At 31.8% G+C, this 23,661-nt stretch overlaps 2 protein-coding genes across 2 annotated transcripts in view; one reads left to right on the top strand and one right to left on the bottom strand.

Annotated features, from left to right (window-relative positions):
- Window positions 1-5,784, top strand: part of LOC132748049 (WD repeat-containing protein 43-like) — a 30,510-nt gene extending 24,726 nt beyond the window's left edge. Inside the window, exons 16-17 of the mRNA XM_060737594.1 lie at window positions 3,467-3,525; window positions 3,954-5,784. Of these exons, the coding sequence (XP_060593577.1) occupies window positions 3,467-3,525; window positions 3,954-4,025 (131 nt within the window). The 3' untranslated portion in view covers window positions 4,026-5,784. The remainder of the gene's footprint in view (window positions 1-3,466; window positions 3,526-3,953) is intronic.
- A 1,215-nt stretch (window positions 5,785-6,999) lies between these two features.
- On the bottom strand, window positions 7,000-23,034 carry LOC132748048 (26S proteasome non-ATPase regulatory subunit 8-like). The gene is made up of 8 exons (XM_060737593.1): window positions 22,876-23,034; window positions 13,963-14,035; window positions 12,514-12,616; window positions 11,608-11,701; window positions 11,093-11,191; window positions 10,522-10,595; window positions 8,322-8,433; window positions 7,000-7,778 (listed from the first exon to the last, which is right to left on the bottom strand). The coding sequence occupies exons 1-8, from the start codon at window positions 22,981-22,983 to the stop codon at window positions 7,644-7,646; spliced, it is 798 nt and encodes a 265-aa protein (XP_060593576.1). The 5' UTR covers window positions 22,984-23,034; the 3' UTR covers window positions 7,000-7,643.
- Between the last annotated feature and the right edge of the window lie 627 nt (window positions 23,035-23,661).

The following is a 23,661-nucleotide window of genomic DNA, read 5'->3' as shown; positions in this document are numbered from 1 at the left end:
GACAGTTTATTTCTTTAATCATTGTTACCTTTAGCTAGGATGAGGAGAAATTTCATTCAAGAAAAACATAAATTTTGATAATAAATTCTCCAGAAGGGTTCATTTTAGACTGCCTCCAAAACGTAGGTAAAGCACATTAAAATGTATGTGATTAAAAACAAAAATGCCTTAAATCTCATACATTATCTCGGAAACATTTTTAAAATGACCAACCTTTGCACCATGCAAATAGTTTAGTTGCTGAATGATTATTTTGGATTTAGGAAGAGTCGTAGTGTAAAAACTAATGAAGATTAAATTTTACCTTTTGATAGCAGCTGATGTCTGTATCCATTGATGTTGTTTCTCTAACATTTTATCATGAAATGATACAGTTAATTCTTTAACCTAAATATAACATTATGATATGCAGAACTAGTAGAAATTATAAACAATGAGCATATTATTATTTTGATACATTAAAGGCTTGTTTATGCCTCAGAAAGGAATAATTTTGCATTCTTTAAAAAGGACAAACATGAGTTTTATAACGTTTAATTCATGGTTTTTAGAGTATGTTAGATGCTTATCACTAAGATAGTAGGGTAGAATGTGAAATTATTTTTCAAAAAGTAGCAAAATGTTAACATTATTTTACGTAGTAGTATTTTGATTTTCTATACAAAATAGTAAATCACTATTACAGTACTAATGTCCAAAATGATAGAGAAGCCAAGATGGTTCAGGTGTTTGGTAGATGAGACTAAAACATAACAATGAAAATAAAAAACCCTTGAGGAAACAAAAATAAAAACATATGTGTTGACATGGGCCTTTAAGTAAACTACTGCTATATGATGAATTAGATTTAGGAAGAGTCGTAGTTGTAAAACTATGAAGATATTTGATCTACTGATAGCAGTATTTTGAGAAATGTATGATTTTACTATTTGTAGTTCACCTCTAGATTTAATTGTGTTTGTTGACGTTATTATAGATTATGGGTTGGTTTCTATAGTCCTAAAATTATTTGACTGAAAATTTAGTATGATTTTCAATATTTGGATTATCTTCAGTTATCAACTTAAGAATGTATTGCCAAATGATGACTTAATGAAGGTCATAGTTACAAAACTAGGATGACCAGAAATATCACCTACCGAACTGATGGCATTAATACATTTATAAATATGGGGGGGGGGTCTGGGACACTAATTTGTTGGTATTTGTTAGGTTTCTTCATAGGTATTAGTTATAAATTTATATGTGATTTAATAGCCAAATGATGACTTAATGAAGGTCATAGTTACCCAACTAGGATGACCAGAAATATCACCTACCGAACTGATGGCATAAATACATTTATACAAGGATCAAAATTTCCACTTATATTTTCTAGTAGAGATTGATGCAGGACGAGTACAACATTGTTGTATGGTAATTTGCTAATGTGATAAAAAATCTAGAATTCTCATTATCAGTTAGTTTACATTTAAAGTTGGAAAACCGGAAACAAAGATTGTGTTTTAGGTTATGTATAATTTGCACACTTCATAAAGCTCTGAACACATTGTTAGTTGGATACGGGTGTGACTGTAATGTTCCTGACAATGCTCTATAAAGTGTTCTATGTATACAGGACTTAAAACACAAGTTTATTTCCGGTTTGGGTTCAATTTGTAAACGAACTGATTATGAAAATTTCTAGCGGTCTATTGCATCGACAAAGTTTATCTTGAAAAACATGCCCGAAGTGCAGGGCGAGTAGCATGGCATGCAGAACAAGTAGAAATTTGAAGCTACGAGTGGTTCAGATTTTTTTTTCCGATCCCTGTTATGGATATTGAAATATACTGTTTCTATTTATGGGTATTTGATAGGTTTGTATTGGTTATAAATTTGTTTGTGATTTAATTTGCCAAATGATGATTATATCAAGGTCATAGTTACCAAACTAGGATGACCAGAAATATCACCTACCGAACTGATGGCATAAATACATTTATAAATATGGGGGGGCTGGGTTGGGTCTAAAACACTCTTAATTTATAGGTATTTGTTAGGTTTCTTCATAGGTATTAGTTATAAATTTGTTTGTAGATAATTTGCCAAATGATGACTTATTGAAGGTCATAGTTACCCAACTAGGATGACCAGAAATATCACCTACCGAACTGATGGCATGTAATCAAATGCTTGACAAATATGATTTTATAGGAATCTAATTACCAGCTTACTCAAACAATGATTTCTCTATTTCATACAATTTTTTTGCCTTGGCTTATTCTTTCGGCAAATTGTATGTTTGTTCCCATTTAAGTTATGGGGGGGGGGGGGGGAATCCTTTTTAAAAAATACCTTTATTTAAAATGTCCAAAAATATGAAACCGTCCCAAATTAAGATATTTTAAAGAGTTTTTCCCCCTCTTTTCCAAAGGTTTAACATTTACATTTAAATAGATCTCTTCACATAATAATATCTATATATATATGTTGTATAGTTAAAGCGGCATGCCTTCAGATTCATGCTTATTTTCATGAAAATTTTGAAAATGTATTTAAAAATAAAATATTATGAAGTGAACAAAAAAAGTAATAAACACATTGCAATTGGCACTTACAATCTGAGTAAATTACGAAAAAGAAGTAAAAATATGCAAAATTAGTCCCTACTGCGCAGTAGAAATATAATGATAAATACTGCAAAAATCAGTCATTAATTGCACACAAGATATAAATTATCAGTTGAATCTTCAATCTGTTCACTTTTCTTAAAATCTTAGTACATTTTTCCCAAGTTTAATTTTCTTGAAATATTTTGGCTCATTTCGAGGCATGCAGCTTTAAGCTTAGTTGTTGACTTCAAACCACTTACCCCTCACCAGTCACCACAATGAATTTGAATCCCATCAGAGACTTTAGATTCTTTCATGTGAGGAAGCTATCCAGCAATGCTTTCTGATTATATATAGCTTGTTTAAACCATTACCTTTACTTGATTTGTTAAAGATACAGCATAATGATGATTTGGTATATCTGAGATTGATGACAACTCACTCGCCGAACTGAAATAGCTGTTGCTTAAATTTTCTAATCACTGCTCATTTTCGTTTGTTCAATCTATTACCTCAGTTTGAAATATTTTAGATAACATAACAGGTTTTATGTCATGTCTTGCATAAAAGATTTTATAATTATGTCTTACACGACAGGTTTTATATTGTGTCTTACATGACAGGTTTTATATTGTGTCTTACATGACAGGTTTTTCAAACCACTTGCTGTGTCTTGCACGACAGGTTTTATATTGTGTCTTACATGACTGTTTTATATTGTGTCTTATATGACAGGTTTTATATTGTGTCTTACACGACAGGTTTAATATTGTGTCTTACATGACATGTTTTATATTGTGTTACATGACAGGTTTTATATTGTGTCTTACATGACAGGTTTTACATGACAGGTTTTATATTGTGTCTTACAGATTCATCAGATGAAGATTTAGAGGATATTGCTATAGGACCACCAGTTTCTGACTCGGAGGTAACATTTATTTTATATTGCAATACCTGTACTTTGCCATAAAAGTTTTTATTATATCAGTTTAGTTCTTGTGAAGGGACAAAAAAGATTAGGAAAAATCATGCAAAGGACATTTATAAACAGGACACAACATCATTGTATGAACAAAACATAAATTTTACTGAAATCATATAAATGGGTATAAAGTGATTTATATAAATTAGGGAGTATATATTGGTGCATCGCAGATATTTGTCATCTGATATTGATGTATCGTCAAAATGCTTTGCAATGAATCAATGACAGCTCTAGCATAATGAACATTCTCTAATAAAATTCATTTCATAACTCCGAGGTTTTTTTGGAATATTACAAATACTAAGATTAGTTATGGAATAAATATAACTATATAGAATGAGAATAACAGCATTTAGTTATATGTATTTCAGGAGAACTGGGAGGATTTTTCTGACGAGGAGTCGGACATGGACATGCAGGATGAAATAAATGGCAAGGGATGACACAGTAATTAACGAGGCGGCCATTTTGAATAATACATGATGGCAGTCTTTAGAATCATTGTTAGATATAAAACATACAATTGTTATTTTCTAACAAAAGAAAACCCCTCCCGCAAGGTACAATCTGCTGGAATATAAGTGCTAACACACACATGGCTCTCACCTAGAAAGGTTGTATTGAGATCTTGGATGATCAGTAAGATGTATTCAGCTAATGTAAGGAATGTTCATGGTTTCAAGGTGTGCTCTCCTGCCTCTGAGATGTTTCTTTCCTCGTAATGCTGGTATATCACAATAGTAACCATAAAACAGTGTATATGTGACATAAAATCCAACATAACATAGTGGAAAGTCAGGTTCAATGGTTTGTGATGAAGTTTTGGAGAAACAATGTGTTCTGTTTATGAATGGGCATTGGAAATAGTTAAGACATTCACTGGCTGTAACACATGCTTTGTGAGATAATTTGCAGCTTATACATGTGTGGCATTAAATAAAGCCAGTTCAGTTTTCTTACATTGGGAATATATAAAACTATGCATTTGCTACTGTGAATGTATGACGTTGGGTCAATGTGTTCTATAGTGTTAGGTTATCAGATTGCCATAGGCGACTTTTTACTGCCCTTTAATGCTTTTTAAATGAGAACTGTTCAGATGAATGCAGAGATATCTTATAATTACAACGTATCATAGAAAATGTCCATACATTTTGTAGACTTTAAGGTATATGTAAAAACTTTTAGAAAGTTTTTAGTTTTGTATGAATTTAAAACTTTTACCTTCTTCATTTATTATTGAACCAAATTTTGTTATTTATTATCCAAATGCATTTTGTTGTAAATGTGCAATAAAACGTTAAGTGATTAAAAAAAACCTAAGGCTGATTGTAATTGACTGTAGACAAATACCCTGTAAAATTTAGTTGTTTGTTGCATCAATTTTCCTGTGAAATGACTGACTGGTCCATGCTGCTATTTTAGCAGATGTTAATAGATTTTGATAGTGATATTTTTCAGTCGTAGTATTACCAAAATGCACTTTATTTACCTATAATGTTACACATTACTCTTGAGTTACATTGAAAGTGACATGGTAAAACTACTTCCAGTCTGTATTTGATTGATAGGCAGTTTGAATGGGAATATCCATCCCGAGTAATCTCCCAAGGGCGCATTCCCAAAGGACGGATATTCTGATTCGAACCACAAACCTGTCAGATATTAAAACAGCAAAATTATGTCATCCTAAGCATGCCATTGTATAGCACGCAACTCGTCTGATACCCCTATGCCAGATGAATTTTCCGTCATGGGTAAATCTAACAGAAAACAGTTTGATATGCAAGAAGATAGGTTTCTAATCTGTTAATATTTGGGTAATCTGCTGTTTGACCAGGTTCTACTGTTTTCTACATTATTTCTCTATATTGATATGCCTTTAACAAAAAGCAGTTAATATGTATAGCTGGATAAGCCTTTTTGGGTATTAGGATAAAAATGATGATAAATAGTTGTTTGAATACAGTTTAACTGTAATAAAAAAATTTTATTATTGCATGAATACTTACTATGTGCAGTGTAAAAGTATTCATGAAGACATACATTCATTGTTTGGTTATGAATTTCATCAACATTTTACAATCGTGTGCAGACATTGTTATTATATATTTGTATATATGTACAGGTGTTAATTTACTGATACTTTAAAATGTATATGTCAGTAATAAATCGTAAATAAAACCATTGCCAAACTAGAAACATTGTTATTTTTGTTGTCAGATAAAGCAGAATTGTAATGTAGTTACCATAGTAAGAAAATAACTGGAGAAGCTTTCAGAGGAAAGAATTTGATGACATTATTTGTCATGTTTTGGGATATATTTTACCATTACTATACATAAATTTATCCTGGATGATGTGCCCCATTCCCCTGAATTAGCACTATGTTGAACATAAGGTTGAGATTATCAGAGATCTCTCAGTGTACTCCCAATAGCTGCACAAGGTAATCAAGAGCTCGTAATGAAGTCTGGCAAGAAATTATCAGTATAAATAGATGTGGAATAGTTAAAATACGACTTCAAACGACATGCACGTTACACCTGTAGGTTTGAATCCTGCCAGGGACTTTGAATTCTTTAATGTGAAGTAGCTGGATTACCGAATGTTGGGGGTTCTACTCTGCCCTTTATGCCTGATATGATAATGCAAGAAAGTGCACCGGATGTCATTCCCCCCCTCCCACACACTGCAACCAGGAAAATTGGATAAAAAAAATTGTGCCCATCAAAATGTAATAAATTTTGTTTTTGAGTAAGCAATAAATTCATGCTCTTCCTGAATTTTGACCTCTGAAACAACAAACTGACATAACTTCGTATAAAGTATAAAGTTATGGGATCTAGAAAAAAATAACCTTTCCAAAATATAAGGATCGTTTAACTCTTGTAAACTCTAAAACTCTTGTATGTAATACTGTTCTATAGAACATATTTTTAGAAATTTGTGTTATTGGCATTTTAAAGCAGCAAGCCTCCAGATTCATGCTAAATTTTAAATGTATTAAAAAGTGAAGTATTGTTAAAGAAGACAATAATGTTCAGATTAACAACCCATATAAATTATCAAAGGTCAAAATATGCAAAAATAACCCTTACTGTGTAAGTAACACAGTAGGAAAAGTTGAAAAATACTGCAAATCTGTCATAAATCGGACATACATGGAAAGTATCACTTCTTAAAATCTTAGTTTTCTACCTCAAGTTAGATTTTGTTGAAATACTTTGTTAAATGCAAGTTAAACTTGTACATGCAAATTTTTTTATTTTCAACTGTATAAAGTTTAAAGGGACTCCACTGAGGTTTTTTAAACATGAGGGGACTGGAATTTTTTTTTCAAGATTATACCATCTTAAACATAACAAATAATGGTCTGTGTCAAACTCGCAAAAATGTGACAAAAAACAATGAACATTCTGTTTATATTTAAATGCATTTATCATGAAAATCAATGATTTTATGAAAGATAATAAAATGGTACATATATTAAAGTCAAAATGTTTCCCATCTACAGCCAAACCTGTGTCATAGATCACCTCTGATTAAAGATAACCTTACAAATTAATAAGGCCACTTTTAGATAACCTTTTTTGATAAAATGAAATAAATAAACACCAAATAAAGACCACTTAATTATAAAGTCCATTATTTGTCTATCTCTTGCGTGACCTTTGTTCAAAGATTTTACTGTAGGAGGAATTCTATTTGACAGAGACAAAAAATTATACAGTATGTTGCAGCACTTTTCTGATGCTTAATGTACGTCTACCAGTAAATTATTTAATCATTTCCATAGATTTTTGTTGTCAAATTTCAGAAGATTTTCGTCAAAAGATTTAACAATACTTCATAACACTAATAAATTATTTCTACAGCATGTTCACAATTTTACTTATATCAGGACTTCTTTGAGACTGACTGAACCAAATGTTTCTGGGTTGGGTTTTTTTCACTAACTTGATCAATCTTAAATATATATATATAAACATGTAAGTTTGTTTCCGTCTTAGATCACAATACAGTATCACCACACAAGTTATATACTGGGATATATATAACTATACAATCATTTCTAGCTCTCTAGCATATTCTATTGTTTGCTGGGCTAAATCCATGGCTGGAATCACTTCATCAGTCTCTTTCTCTTCTTGTTCAAAGTAAAAGAATCCATCTTGCTTCACTTCCCATTTTCTCTATAATAATATATATACAAAAAAATCTTTTAAATAAATGCTGATAATTTAAAGCTCCTGTTGTCCTTATGAAATCTCATTTCATGTTGCTTTAATAATGTTTTATAACTTAAGATTTAATTTTCAGATTTACTATTAAATCTATTTTTTTTTAAACATATTTTGCATCTTCATGATGTAATTTTACTGTGATCAGTAATACAAAACAAGAATTATAACAGTATGTTCCATTATTCTCCATGCTTGATGGTAAAACAAAAACCATGCAACAATTAACCTATTGCGTACACAAAGAAGAACAATTCAGTAAAATTCCATGATTCATGTTTGATTTTTTGTTTTTTTGTCAGTAAACTATATTTATGGCCCTTGAAATGTGTGATGGTTCAGTTAAATAATATCTATTTTTGTGTATGTAAACTTAAACTTCCATGCAAAACTTTACCATGGAATTAAACCAATAACAATAATTCGAAATGACCCAGTCTTACAACAAGTAAGGGGCAATGACTCAACAAAAATCTAATGATAATTATTATATACCTGTGTGGCATACTCTTTCATCATTTTAACAGAGTCATAGAACAACATTCTAGCAGCTTCATTCAATGCTATCTTCTCATAGGCTTTCTCTATACAGCCGGCAATCTCATTTCTATGATGAAAAAAATACATACAAAATTACTCAAAGTTAGGGCATGGAACATGTATCAATTGTACAACCGAGTAATCTCACTTCAATTACTTATTGATAACCACTTGGGCAGTTCAACTAGTAAAAAAAAAACTGTCAATATTATCATATCATATTTATTTATAGTACACTAGGACAGCTTCAGTTTCATGTGTGGTCATGTGACACTCACTTGATGAAATAAGAATTACACACTGATAAGCAATTATCATAGTATTGCAAGCAATCCATAAGTCCCCTACCGGTTAGAACCCCATCAACATTCTGAAGGGCCATTGGCCATTCACTAATGTTTGAATTTTTCTCTATTTTAAGTAAATTTGTTGGAAAAGTTCTTTAAAAGTGATCACAGGAAACAGTTTTTATGAACAGACAGACAGACAGACAGACGGACTGAGGACACTCTAAAGTAAATATTTGAAACATCCCTGTTGCCAAAATATAACATTTTAAAAGCAAAATTCTTAAAGAGGAGATAACTCTTGAATTAAAGATGCAATTTCATTAAAATTTTCAGCTCTTTTTGACTAATCACAAATATTGTTATATTTGCCATGTTTTAAGCGTATTTGTTGCCAAGGCAACTGATATTTTATCAAAATAGGAAGAACAGATAAGACATGCATAATCTCAAGACTGCTATCTACCCATATGTCAAGTTTCATAAAAATATTTCCAGTACTTTTTGAGTTATCACTGGATTCAGTTTATGTGTAAAATTTGCCAAATTTTCAGTCTATGTGTTGCCATAGCAACCAGAATTTTCAACATAGGAAGAAAAGAAAAAGACGTGCATAATTTCAAGACTGCCATCTACCCATATGTCAAGTTTCATAAAAATATTTCCAGTACTTTTTGAGTTATCACTGGATCCAGTTTATGTGTAAAATTTGCCATATTTTCAGCATATTTGTTGCCATAGCAACCAAAATTTTCAACATAGGAAGAAAAGAAAAAGACGTGCATTATCTCAAGACTGCCATCTACCCATATGTCAAGTTTCATAAAAATATTTCCAGTACTTTTTGCGTTATCACTGGATCCAGTTTATGTGTAAAATTTGCCATATTTTCAGCCTATTTGTTGCCATAGCAACCAGAATTTTCAACATAGGAAGAAAAGAAAAAGACGTGCATAATCTCCATACTGCCATCTATCCATATACCAAGTTTCATAAAAATATTTTCAGTACTTTTCAAGTTATCGTGGGATCCAGTTTTGTGGACGGACGGACTGACGGAGGGTAAACCTAAAGTCCCCTCCGGTAAACCGGTAGGGGACTAATAAAACATATCTTCTCTTATAATCTTATGTAACTTGGGACTGTGTATTCGATGGTATGAAATCATTGCTTTACAATAACCAGCATGTACAATATATGAAATTGTACTTCTTATAACATCCAATTTTTCTCAATAGAATAATTGTTTAACGTAATTGACTTTCATCTTCAAAAAATCTTTAGCTTAATTTGGATAATTAATTGATAAACAAACATAATTGTCTTTATTCAATTTTACAAATGGAACTTCAATCAAATGTTATATATAACTGGTAAGTTGTTTTAAGTTATCTCGACACTAGAAGCACTATAATAATGCTGCCAGTTTACAACTAGGTCAGTGTACACTTTGTTTAGTCTTACTTGACTCTATACAGGTTCCTGCTGTAATGTCGACATTTCAACTCACAATTCAAATAAAGATAATATAGTACTGTTACAAATATTCATATATTTGATATCAATTTAACATAATTAACTTCACAAAAGACCAAGTTCATTTCATTAGCAAAACATCCTAAGTTTGGTAAATTCCACAAGTTTGATATTCCATCAACATGTGATATATTACACTGACATGTCTAAATTCGACGTCATTCAGACAAAAATGGCTAACTTATCACGTTCTGAACAGCAGTGGCCATAGCATTAAATGTAGAAATATGACATCCGTTGAAAAACTGAATATTTTTGTGATACTTAAATTTTGCCAATTTCATCAAAATATACAAAGGATCAAATAAAATGTGAACATATCATAAGATTACCTGATAGTGTTAAGCAATATGTCAATAAAGAAATTGTAGTTCTCTGCTGGAACATTACCACGAGCTAGAAATACCTGAAATACAACAGTCAACATCATGTGAACCATATATATTATACTCCTCTCACTTGACCATTATTATTTTACTAAAATTCATTTCTTTTAATTAAGATATGATGTTGTACATAAAGATTTACATAAAACTTTTTATCACACAGCCGTGCCGATTTTGCAACTCCGTAATTCATTTTAAACGGTCTTTATTTTGGGTGTGTGATAAATAGAATACTTAGTATTAAATTTGTGTAAGTTCATTACTGAATTTATTGCACTTGTTGAATAAAATAATATAATGCTCGCCAGAGGCCCGCATTATATAATTTTATTCAAGTCCTGCAATAAATTCAGTATTGAACTTACACTCACTCAATATCCTCTATAACCAAAAAGTAACATTGACACCAGGGTTAGTAGTATAGCCTCACATTTCTTTGAATAGTAGAGCTAAAAAAACACAAATGGCTTTAGTGTAAAACAAAGGGAGGTAACAATGATTATATATATTAATTTACCTTGTTATAACTACCCTCCATCAGGTATTGTTCCATGGAGACAGGGTGTTTGATGTATATATTATTCTGTAACTCTTTCACAGGCAACAATTCCAACTCCTAAACACGATAACAAATTATACGAGATTATTACCATCATTATTTAATAGCTGTATTATAAACACATGTTAAACAAACATTATTTAGCTGTGTTACAAATACATGTTAGAAACATTTAAATTTTATGATACAGTAATTCAATTTTCTCAGTACATATACAATAAAATTCCAATAAAATTCTCAGTTGACACTCGCTGAATAAACAAATTACAGAGTGTTGTAGTTAACAATAAAGCCATTGATATATGCAGGCTCAGAATTCACAAGTTACACTACTTACAGTTGTATTAGGTAAAGAGTTGTATTAGATGATGACTTATAATAAAATCCCTTACAAAATTAAATGATTGATTCTAATTATACAAAACAAGGAAGATTCAGCGTACCAATATTATAAGATAAATGTAAGAACTTACAGTATGAAACTCAGCCAGTCTGTTCTGTGACAACAAACATAGGAGATTCAATCCTAGTAACTGATATTTATATGTTGACTCCGGTAAATTATCTCTACAATATACATACATATATATATGTTGACTCTGACTCCGGTAAATTATCTCTACAATATACATACATATTTATATGTTGACTCTGACTCCGGTAAATTATCTCTACAATATACATACATATTTATATGTTGACTCTGACTCCGGTAAATTATCTCTACAATATACATACATATTTATATGTTGACTCCGGTAAATTATCTCTAAAATATACATACATATTTATATGTTGACTCCGGTAAATTATCTCTAAAATATACATACATATTTATATGTTGACTCCGGTAAATTATCTCTACAATATACATACATATTTATATGTTGACTCCGGTAAATTATCTCTACAATATACATACATATTTATATGTTGACTCCGGTAAATTATCTCTAAAATATACATAAATATATATATGTTGACTCCGGTAAATTATCTTTAAAATATACATACATATATATAGTATTTATGTTCTCTCTATTGTTATAATTGTTAATTTCTGATTTTTTTACAACTACATTTACATGTATAAGATAAATAAGAGAACGTGAACCAGTAGCAATGTCATAAATTTTCTACTACAGATATAGAGTACATTCAAATGCATACCCAAGATATTATAATATATAAACAAGAGTTAAATAACTTTAGTTACAGTTCCTTGTTTTTCTTGTGTTCAGCTTCAATTATGAAGCATTTCCAAATTAATTTTCAAGTCTTTTTTTTAAACTAAAGCCAAAATAATTATGTACTAACTTAATGTTGTAATTTTATGTTATGACTTTTTTTATACGATACATGTAATGAAAACAACATACTTGTAATCCATATAGTAACATTTAAGTTGTGCCATGAACCTTTCAAATGCTGGTATATCCTTCTTGGCAATTGCCCACTGAGCACCAACTTCAAGTATATCTCCTGAAATAGCAAAAGTTTATATCATATTAGCAAAAGTCATTTTATCTGCTAGTTTTATTTGTTGTTGTTCTTTTTTTTTCCACCTTTTTTTTATGTCGCATGATACGAATACAGTATAAGTCATATGGTGACTTCCCAGCTTTACCAGAGGTGGAAGACATTGTTATTTCAGGCACATAAAGGGCACCTGAGTAGAACCACCAACGTTCAAAAAACTAGCTAGATAGCTTTCTGTTTAATGGAAGAATTCGAGGACACTGGCATGACTCAACCTATATTAGTGAGAGGTAAGGGGTTTGAAATCAATGACTATATAAACTACTCTGCCACACTTGGCCCTTGTCTGCTAGTAATAATGCCACAACATCACGAAAATAATGACAACCTTTTTCCACAAGATGATGAAGGCAAACAGAGTCTCTTTAGTAGAAAAATAAGCATAGAAATAGATGTTGTACCTACTGATTAGCTGGAAAACCCCAAAATATTCTTAATTCCAGAGTAAGTCTTAATAATTGTGTTACAGTAACTTTACAAAAATTGTAAAAGGATGGAACAGGTATTACACATTTTTTTCAGAATAACCATTTTATCCATACAGAAAAGATACATGTATAATAGTGCTGTCACCTGTGTGTTATACATATGTATATACCACCAATACTCAAAATTCTTTTGAGAGTAACAATTATCACCCTTACAAAAAGCCTTCTGAAAATCATAAAATAAACAGCTTCTGGAAATGTTAAATTTTATGATCTTTAAAATTTCAAATCAACAATCTTTATTTTCAGAAAAAAAATACAACATATATATATAGACATATCATCAGGACTTAGAACTGTTGCCAAAAGTACATGTTATGGTTAAAACATATTTATTTAAGCTTGATTGCGAAACAAGTTCCTCCAACATATATTAATCACTTTTGAGTCCACTTCCTGGAACGAACCAGTCATATGGCCATACTGGTGACATATGAAGAAACATGATTGTGACCTGATAAGGGCTCTAACCCATGATTCCTGGGTTGAGAGGCAGACACCTTAACCACTAGGCCACAGCTTCCCTTGTTATGATGTTCATGCTAATTGCATTGCTCCAGGAAGATAGTCTTGCCCTGAGTCAATCTCTACTTGTAATTACAAGCCATGAAGTGGATTTGTCAAGCCCATTTTATGTGATTATGAAAAAACTTTAACAGTAACACAGGCTTAATATATATTTTCCTCTATTTAAAAATATTTATACAATTCAAGAAATAATCAGAACAGGATAGGTCACAATGATTACTATAATAGCACCCTATTCTATGTTTGACGAATGGAGGTGAAATAAAGACTTACTTGCTACAAGAAGCTCCTGCTTTGAAGGTGAAGAATCATCTGTTGGAAGGAATGAAACTTGTGTTAATGCAATCTGAAAAAAAAATAAAATCATAAACATGTTGATTTAAATTACACAAAATGTATTGAGAGTAATTGTGAGTGACAAATTCTGAATGGCAACATGGACTTTTTAGGAATTTATAGATTAACTGGATGTAAAGGTTTAGTTGGACTCAAAGGACTATAGTTTTAGCTAGGCTATAGAAGTGTGTTATGACCAGTATCGGGAGTACTGTTTTTGAAGTCAGTCAGTATAGTTGTTAGTTGAGAATTTGGTGGAAATAAACTCATTTATTACATGCTTTTCGGAGGTTTATAGAAATATATCAGTGATTTAAAACTGGTAATTTCACTGTTTGAAACAGTGAAATTACCACTTTGATAATTTCACTGTTTTGAGTTTAAGCCCATTACGTTGTTTCAGTCAAATGCCAGCGTGCACAGTACTGGGTACCAACTGAATGACGTGACGTCGTAATATGACGTCACGTTGTATTATTATTTGGCGCGCTTTTCATTCAGTATTAGGTTTTATATCTTTTTAAAACGTTTCTTTGCATATAATAAAAAGAAAATTTGTTTAGTTTAGTGTAAGATCGAAATATATTTCACCTTGTGAACACCAAAAGTTCATATTTCACTCGTGGCTGCGCCACTCGTGAAATATACCTTTTGGTGCTCACTTGGTGAAATATATTCCGCTCTTACACTGAACTAAACAAATATCCTCTATTTCTTTTACACTGGAGAGTTGATTATTTCTTGAGTTCTGTTATATCCTTGCCAAGAGAACCATGAAGTGTTACATAATTTTCTTAAGCACTTAGGAGAAGAAGGGGTGGGCAATTTGGTTATTTTGTACCAGGGAATTTTCACCCAGTAATTTTTTTCCTTATATAGTGGTATGAATTATTATCCTGCATAATTATTATGGACACATTTACAATCACCAACAGTCGATCACAATCTTCAGAATTCTATAAAAAAAAATTCACAATCGACACAAATTAATCTCACAATTTGGTCTTTTTCCTGATTTTTCTTATAACAGTGATTAAAATCTCAATTAGCCATTTTGTTGTTGTAATTTTTAAAGTTACTGCCCATAATACTGCCCATAATAACTGAAAATTGAATTGCTTCCAATTTGATACACAGATTTTCTATTACTAGCATGCGAGCAGTTTCTGTATAGAAGCAGTACCCTTATTTTTCATTTAAACGCTTGATTTTTACTTGCATTCTTCAAAAATTGATATCAAATCAAGCAGATACTTAAAAGAGACTAAATTTAAGTGTCAGTTTGGCAGTACATATAAAAAGTTTTCATTTTAAATCAATTTTACCTGTGCGTTGTCAAAACATGAAATTGATTCCTTCCTTGTGCGCATGCTCAAAAATACATGTACTTACTCAGTGTTCAATCTAGAAAAAATTCCCAGGGGGCCCTTCGGGCCCATAAACTTTTCAAAAGGGGGTCATTTGAGAAAAAAGGGGGCCCACACTTTAAAGAACATCAAATTCAAATAAGGTATTGTATCTTTTAAGTTACTTGTTCACATACCATATTTAGACCAAAAACGGTTGCAAAATTCCAAAACAACTCAACTAAAAAAAATGACATTAGCGTTGATACAGGCTCAATTTTAAGAACTGATTGGTAAAGAAACGCGATGACATAATGTTCAAAGAAAAATAGACTCTTATTTTAATGTTACCAGGGATATTTGATAATGATGTTCAGTTTTTTAATCAGCGCCCGATATATAAAGGAAAATCATATTTTGAAATTAGCTTTGTTTATGAAGAATATAAACTTACAATAGTCGCTAAAAACATTTACCCTTCTCAATATATCCAAGCGAAAAACAAAGTGTCAACAGGTGCTAAGACAATGTATATTGACATACCGGTACCTTTGATCTTTTGTCAGGGCAGCAGTTCTTACGTCACGCTTAAGATGTCGGTATTGATTAATGATATGCAAAATGTTTTAGCGCCGACCAGCCAAAGACAAATCAAAGTTAATTTACTTAATTGTCAGACACGCCCTAGCCAATCGTGTTTGATTGCTCCATCTTTAAGACTTTTTTAATTGGATGAAGGCGTGTTCGTAATAATTTATGCACACTTCTCTATAATTAACTCGCACTTTTCACATATATATATATATATATTTTTTTCCTTTGGAAAGTTATTACATATTTATTTGTTTTGACCGTGAAAAAACTATAACTACACGCACGTATTGGATTATCTGTGACGATTTGTTTTGCTCATAAAAACTGTGACTCAAAAGTAAGTAATAGTTACGGTACGAAGAACAAGTCTACATGGTATTTACAGACGCGGACCGAGAGAGCGTAGCGATAAAGGTTTTAAATGGGTTACCGAGTGCGGTAAACTATCTTACCAACATGCTCTTGTTTTTCAATACAAACTTCAGTTTTGAATTCAGTATTTATTAATATTATTCACAAGAAACTTCTTTTATGTACTTAATCAGGTTTAAGAAAGCATTCTAATGTCATTTAGGGCATTTTCTATGAGTGCGCCCGTCGGGCCCACAGTTGATTTTGTTTTGCGCCGGCGGCCTTTTCAGGGGGTCAATGGCGCGCTCTAGATTGAACACTGCTTACATTAGAGGCCTGTTAAAGGGTTTTCCACTAAAACCACCTATATACAAATAAGGAGGCAATGTGACAGACATTCCGAAAAGTATTTTAACCTTACTGGACATTCAGTCCAGCAATCTTGAAGAATCACTCAGGGTTCGACACTAACTGTTTTTACCAGGGATCCCATAGGAATCCCTGAGATTTAATTCAGGGATTCCTCCTAAATGTCAGGGATTCCTCAGATCAAAATAGTAAAATATGGAGGCGAAGAATAACAAGGGAGTGCAGCAATTCGATTTCAAATTCTTTTCATTTTTGAGACAACATACAGGATATATTGCCTTGTTTCAGATGCAGAAAATGTAGTTTATGAGCCCTTTGGAAATAAGGCTATTTTAAGTTTTAAAAGCGTTTCAAAGTGTTAACTTTACTAGTATATATATATATATTTGGACTGCTAAGATAAATTAAAACATAATATATTTTTACATGAACATGGAAACAGAATAACATTAAGCTCACTGAACAAGAGTTCGATTTGAAAATAGCTATCTTGCTAAAACCTGTTTTCTCCCTTGAGTTGATAATTGTGAACCAGTTTCTGTATCTAAATGAAGGTATAATGCAAGTGACTTGACAAGGTGGTTTGAATTTTTGAAGTAAAATAGGAACTGGGGAAACATTTTCCCAGATAGCCAAGGGTTCACTGAAATAGAGCCCACTTATCATATGTAGATCTTTAAAAAGTTACAGGTAATGATTAGGCTCCATATTCCAGAAAGGTCTGGTATGGATAACTGTCTATAATTATTTACTTTCATGTCATTTTTAAGGAAATTCTTAATTATGATCACTTTAAGAAAATATTTGATTTCATTTTACATTTTTGTGTTAAAAAGGAAAAATCCCATAGATTGTTGTAAATTAAATATTTTGATAATTTTTTACTTAAGCTAATAAAAATATCAAGAAACAGTTTTGTTTGCATTACAAGTACGGTACCTTTAAATGATTTCATTTTTAAAAATGATAAGTTGCTCCAAGTCCATGACAGGATGTGCGATATCCAAATTTATTGTTCTCAATTTTTACACTGAAGTGTCCGATCCCTTTCCCAGTCTTCGACTTAATTTTTTATCAGCACTAGCCCAGTCGGGCTAGCAGCTTACAAATTTCACTAGCCCAAACACATTTTAACTAGCCCGAACCAAAATGGTATTTTTTGCATACATTTTGTACAAAAATAACACTTTCTATGTTTTATATACCATTTAACATTATGAAAATATCAACTAATCAACTTTTCTTCCTTTCTTTATTTAAATAAGAAGAGTTTAAACTACACATGAAAAGGAGATATTTTGATATTTCTGTGGCGTGGCATTGTCCACAGACACAGAAAAAAATTGTTTAAAAACTGAAAACACTCTTCTCCTCGTTTACTGTATTAACCATGTCGGCTGATACAAGCATTGACAACATATTTATATTCCTTTTCGTATTACTTTTTTATTTTTGGTGTGTTCCTTTTTGGCTTAGTGCCTTCAAAATACAAGAGAAAAGACATATTGTGCAGCATGAGATGACGCCTAATAAATGTCTAACAATCAATAATATTTCATAAGTGTTTTAAGTTCAACAAGCATTTGATAGTATTGCGGGCAATACAGTAGTCCCCTACCGGTCCCTCAAAAAGTTCTTTAATTGTCATACACTCCTGTGTATTGCCATTTATAATGAATTTGAGGATGAAGTCTGTATTTGAAAATATCAACCACAAAACATAATAAAATAAGTTTGTCTATATCACAGTAATGTGTTAAGTTTCCAGGCTTAGTAAGGAAATTATGTTTATACAACCTTGTCATATTATTACGATGTGGGATTTTAAAGTAAATCCTATAAGGAATGAAGAAGTTGGAGTGAAAATACCAATTTCTCGAAAAAAATCTAAGTTCAAAGGGGACATAATTCTGGAAATAGTCTTGCTAGAGTATTTAACCTTCTCAAAAATGTCGAGTGATAATAAGAAACATATATATGAAGTTTGAAGTAGATACATTAGGAAATAAAGAAGTTATTTAAAAAAGACAACATTTTTTCCTCTAAAAAATCTAAGTTCAAGGGAGGTAATACTGATATTTTTTGTGCTAGAGTTATAAACCTTGTCACATATGATGTGGTTGATGACCAGAAACTTATATTTAAAGTTTGAAGTAAACACCTTAAGAAATAAAGAACATATAGTGAAAAAGCTGAAAAATTTAAATCAGAAATCTTGAAATTCAGGCTATTTGTTGCCATAGCAACCAGAATTTTCAACATAGGAAGAAAAGAAAAAGATGTGCATAATCTCCAGACTGCCATCTACCCATATTTCAAGTTTCATAAAAATATTTTCAGTACTTTTTGAGTTATCACTGGATCCAGTTTATGTGTTAAATTTGCCATATTTTCAGACTATTTGTTGCCATAGCAACCAGAATTTTCAACATAGGAAGAAAAAAAAAAGACGTGCATAATCTCCATACTGCCATCTATCCATATATCAAGTTTCATAAAAATATTTTCAGTACTTTTTGCGTTATCGTGGGATCCAGTTTTGTGGACGGACGGACTGACGGACTGACAGACTGACAGACAGACAGACAGACGGACAGACAGACGGACGGACAGACGGACGGAGGGTAAACCTAAAGTCCCCTCCGGTTAAACCGGTAGGGGACTAATAAAGCTGCAAATAATTTTTAGGGCCAAGGTGGTGTACCCATCAAAATCTAGAGTAAAATAAAAATTCTGGGGTAAAATTTATAAAAAGAATTTGCATTGTTTTGTTATCAAATTCCATTGCCTTCTAAAAAGTTCCTTTCTTTACATAAATCAGACTGACTTATATAATAAAATGTTGATTCAACGTTAAATATAACAAAACTTGCTCTGTTAAGGCAGGCTTCCCTAGACTAGGGTTTGTTAAGGTTACACAACAAATTAATGACAAGACTCATTTTTTTGTTGCTGACATGTTGTTGTTTGAATGTGTCACATTCTTTTACAATCAGCTACATGGTCAGCATGAGGCTTTTATTCATACTCTATTTCTACAGTCTACATTTTAGTGCCGCTCTTTGGTTTTGATTATTTATGATTAAAATTAGAATTAATGAAAAATAAATATTATAGAATTAAAACTTTTATACACAAAGAATTAGTCTTTGAGGAAATTGTCCGTAACTGTAAACTTGGTACGAAAATATTGAGTACAAAACTGCAGATGGCAAGGGAGAAATGTTTTCCAATAACTAAAGTGGCAAGTACAACATTTTTCTTTATTTTGTAGCAAAAACATTATAATATATGTCTAAACAAATTGAATATTAGGTTAAGTCCTACGATGATTACACCAAATTTAACTTTATCAATAAATTCATTTCAGAAACTCCCAAGAGTTACCTTCCCTTTTTACTCGATGTCACTTCCTGCTACTTTCGTTTTCAACTTACATTAGTGTTGACAATAGTACTTTTAGTTTTCCATCCAATTCAGCAGAAATATATTGTATTTTCATAAAGCCAAAACATTGCTATCTGAAGCTCTGCATATTTCCAACATTTTCTTAATTTGGATATGAAAAAAGCCCTCGACCAGACGGGCTATCAGCTTGGAATTTTCACTCGACCACCCGCAAATTTACTCGACTCGGTCGTCGGTCGAGTGGGTTAAGTTGAAGACTGCTTTCCTCCCTGTGTATTGATTTTTTTGTAAGTTTTGACACCTGTCACATCAAAGGCACTCACCCATACAGCAGTCATGTAGCTCACAACACTGATTGGCTCAAAGCACTGTCAGATGAAATATACGTCATTTGCTGTATATTTCGTCATTTGCTGTATGTTTCACGTAAGGATTTTTGTATTTTTTGTCGGTAAATAATGCGTGACCTTGATTGACCTTAGACTTTAGTTAGACAATGTTTTTTTAGCATTGAAGGCTGTGAGTTTCAAAAAGGATGTTAAACTTAAAAGTATGGATTCTTTTTATTTTGTTTATTAATTATACTTTTGCTGTAGTCTACTGTAGGGAGAAAAAATACACCAGTTATCTTTTTTTCACAATTTTGACGAAAATTTACAATGGTCACAAGTGCGAATTTTGGCAATAAAAAACAAACAACAAACGTACAGTAGCTACCGCCGGCATTGCCGATCAACACAAATTTGAAGTACACATCGCTTGTGTAATAATTATACAATAATTACATTTCTTTTTTGAATTTTCACAACTCTATTTTATGAAGTCAATGCATGATATAAAATTATACAAGAATGTTTCTTAAGTCAAAACATTTTTGTCATTTTTTATCGCAAATGAGTTGATAGCAGTCACTGCTCAAAGAAAATCTAGAGTACATAATTCAAGAGTGTAGATTTTACCGGCCGGGTTTTTCTTTTCTTTCTTGAACCACTTTTCTTGAATATTTGTGTTTCATTAATTCAGAAAATTTCAAAAATTTACACAGCAATTTTTCAGGGATCCCAACAGAATCCCCAGCTAGGAATCACAGGGATTCCTCCCGACTTTTTGGGATCCTCGGAATCCCGGAACCCCGTTAGTGTTGAACCCTGTCACTGGACCTAATCAGTTTTCCCTGGAGAGAAGGGTTTAAACGCATTTGACCGGGCCGAGCACCTTCAAAATAGCGTAAAACACTCATTTCTTGTAGTCGCCAAAACTAATAATTTTCAAACCAGAAGTAAGTATTTGTTTACGTGCCTTACCCTAATAAGGATAATACTACTAAATTTTTTAATGATTTTATCCTGATTAGTACTAGTTCTACATCATACTGCTTTAAAATCGTTTACGATCACTCTAAGCAGGTATACATTACTTCGTAATGGCAAATTTATTTATGACAATTATTGATTTGGAATACGTAATACTGATAATTACTGTGTTTATTTTAATTCTAAATATCATCCTGAAGATCGTTTACATAAAAGTTGAATGTAAAATCTTAAGATTGTTACTGGACAGTCGCACCAGCTCGGACAGAATTTTTCCTGGTCCGAAAGAAATTTTACCGGTCAGGTCCGTCAGACCGGCACTTTTGAATTGTCTGATGTGATAAAAACCTGTTTATCAGAATTTTTTGCTAAATTACTTTATTAAATAATTCTATGGCTTTAATGAGTAAAATATGCATACAGGTACACCATTGCATGCGAGTGCGTTGGGGTACCGGGTAATAGATAATATATATCAGTTTAGTCTACACCCTTTATCCTGAATTACATCTATCTACCTCTAGGAAAATGATCTCTTCAACAATTATAAATGACAAATAGGTCTGATATAACAACATTGTATAATTATAATGGGTTATAATATATTCTATGTACCGGAACTACTTCTCTTCAAACAAAATAATGGATAATTTAGGTACCCCATATGACTATGAGGCTACATAACTAAGGGTTATTCTATTTTAAGAACATAATGGAATTTCCATAATTTGACGGGCCGAATATTGCTGAGTAACATTCGTGTGATGGGCCCAATATTGATGCGTAACATTCAATTTTTTCACGAGTAATAAAAAATAACTTTTAAGTTACTATTTTTGTACGGAAACTGCTGGCATGCTAGTACAGTTTTATCTAGTAAATGTCTGAAAAGGCAAAAATATATGCTAAACCACAGAATTTCTATTTTATAAAAAAGACCCCAAAAAAACCTGATTGAATGGTAGTCCTATAACATATTACATAAGACGTTTCCGTTAGTACTACATACACTCCAACGTCCAACACCAATCCAATTTATACCACTTTCACCGCTATATACATTCGGCCATATTACCTGTATACATGTGGGTGCGTTTTGCTAAAGGAACTTTTGAAGAAGTCGATTAGACGTTGGAGTGTACGTAGTACTAACGGAAACGTCTTATGTTATAGGACTTATATCAATCTGCTAATTGTCAATTGAATGGGAAATTTTTGACAATAATTTTCAAATTTAAACTGCCTCTTGATTTCTGTCAGACTGACATTTCTGGTATGCAAGGCTTATCTGGTACAATCTTAACCACACTTTCGAAAGCTTTTATCTTTAATAGATTTATATAGAATCCTAACTTTGCCGGCATTATCGCGAAAACACATTGCGTGACAAAGCAGATTTTTTTAGACGGTCTTAAATAAGTAAGTACGACTAACTGATAAAAATGTCATATAAAATTCAAAAGACATACTTTTAATTTTGATAGTAATTCCCCACATCTGTCTAAATTTGTTGGCTTTTTGTCCCATTCGCGTTTCAAACTTTGGTACATAATCACAATTTCTTTCAGGGAAGCCATGATGTGTAATTTACACGTTGTGATAAATGAACAAACGTCATTGGTAAGACAGTCCTATCGATTTTTCTGTAGAAATGAAGCGTCGAAATACCGGTAAATTTCATAGGCACTTGGTTTCGGGATAAAATAACCCTTTTTAGAGATTTGTAGAACTCAAATATAAAAAGTGTGTTTCAATTTTTCAACGTAGATCTCTCCTTTCTAAAACCGTCAAATTTCAGATATTACTTTTTTTAGTAACATCGGAAAAATGACGAATTTAGAATCGAGACATCTACGTTAAAAAATCTTTATCCCGAAACCAGGTGCCTATGGTAAATTTGTGGTTTCAAAACTGGGAAGGTATCAAATTGTGTTTTTTTTTCTCACCATTATTCATTGTTTTCTATGAGGCCGGTGACAGGGGGCCTGGACTGTAGCTTGCAATTACCAATACCGCCCACGATCAAACTCAGCCTGCAAAATTTTCATTTCCTTTTAATGTAAGTTTGAATATAGAAATCAACTCCAGTTTCAATTTAAAAATGTAATTATTTTATTTGAAAATTATACAACGTACGTTTCGACTCAAAAGTCTTCATCAGGTATACTTTGTTTACAGGAAATGACGTCAACGTCATATGACGTCAAGGACAACGACGTCAAAATTTAATACAAAATTTGGCGTATAAATGTTAT

Source organism: Ruditapes philippinarum, unplaced genomic scaffold (genome assembly GCF_026571515.1).
Source record: "Ruditapes philippinarum isolate M1 unplaced genomic scaffold, ASM2657151v2 ctg2374_1_1_1_1, whole genome shotgun sequence".
In the NCBI taxonomy this organism is placed as follows: domain Eukaryota; kingdom Metazoa; phylum Mollusca; class Bivalvia; order Venerida; family Veneridae; genus Ruditapes; species Ruditapes philippinarum.
The sequence above is the reverse complement of the archived record's forward strand: the minus strand, read 5'-3'. Positions and strand labels throughout refer to the sequence as shown.

Excerpts from the sequence above, each read along its gene's own strand:
- LOC132748048 (XM_060737593.1), bottom strand. The coding sequence starts at position 22,983 with ATGGCTTCCCTGAAAGAAATTGTGATTATGTACCAAAGTTTGAAACGC. Across the intron at positions 11,702-12,513 it reads TGTTACTATATGGATTACAA|AGATAATTTACCGGAGTCAA; the intron begins GTATGTTGTTTT and ends TGTATATTGTAG. Across the intron at positions 8,434-10,521 it reads ATATTGCTTAACACTATCAG|AAATGAGATTGCCGGCTGTA; the intron begins GTAATCTTATGA and ends TTTTCATCATAG.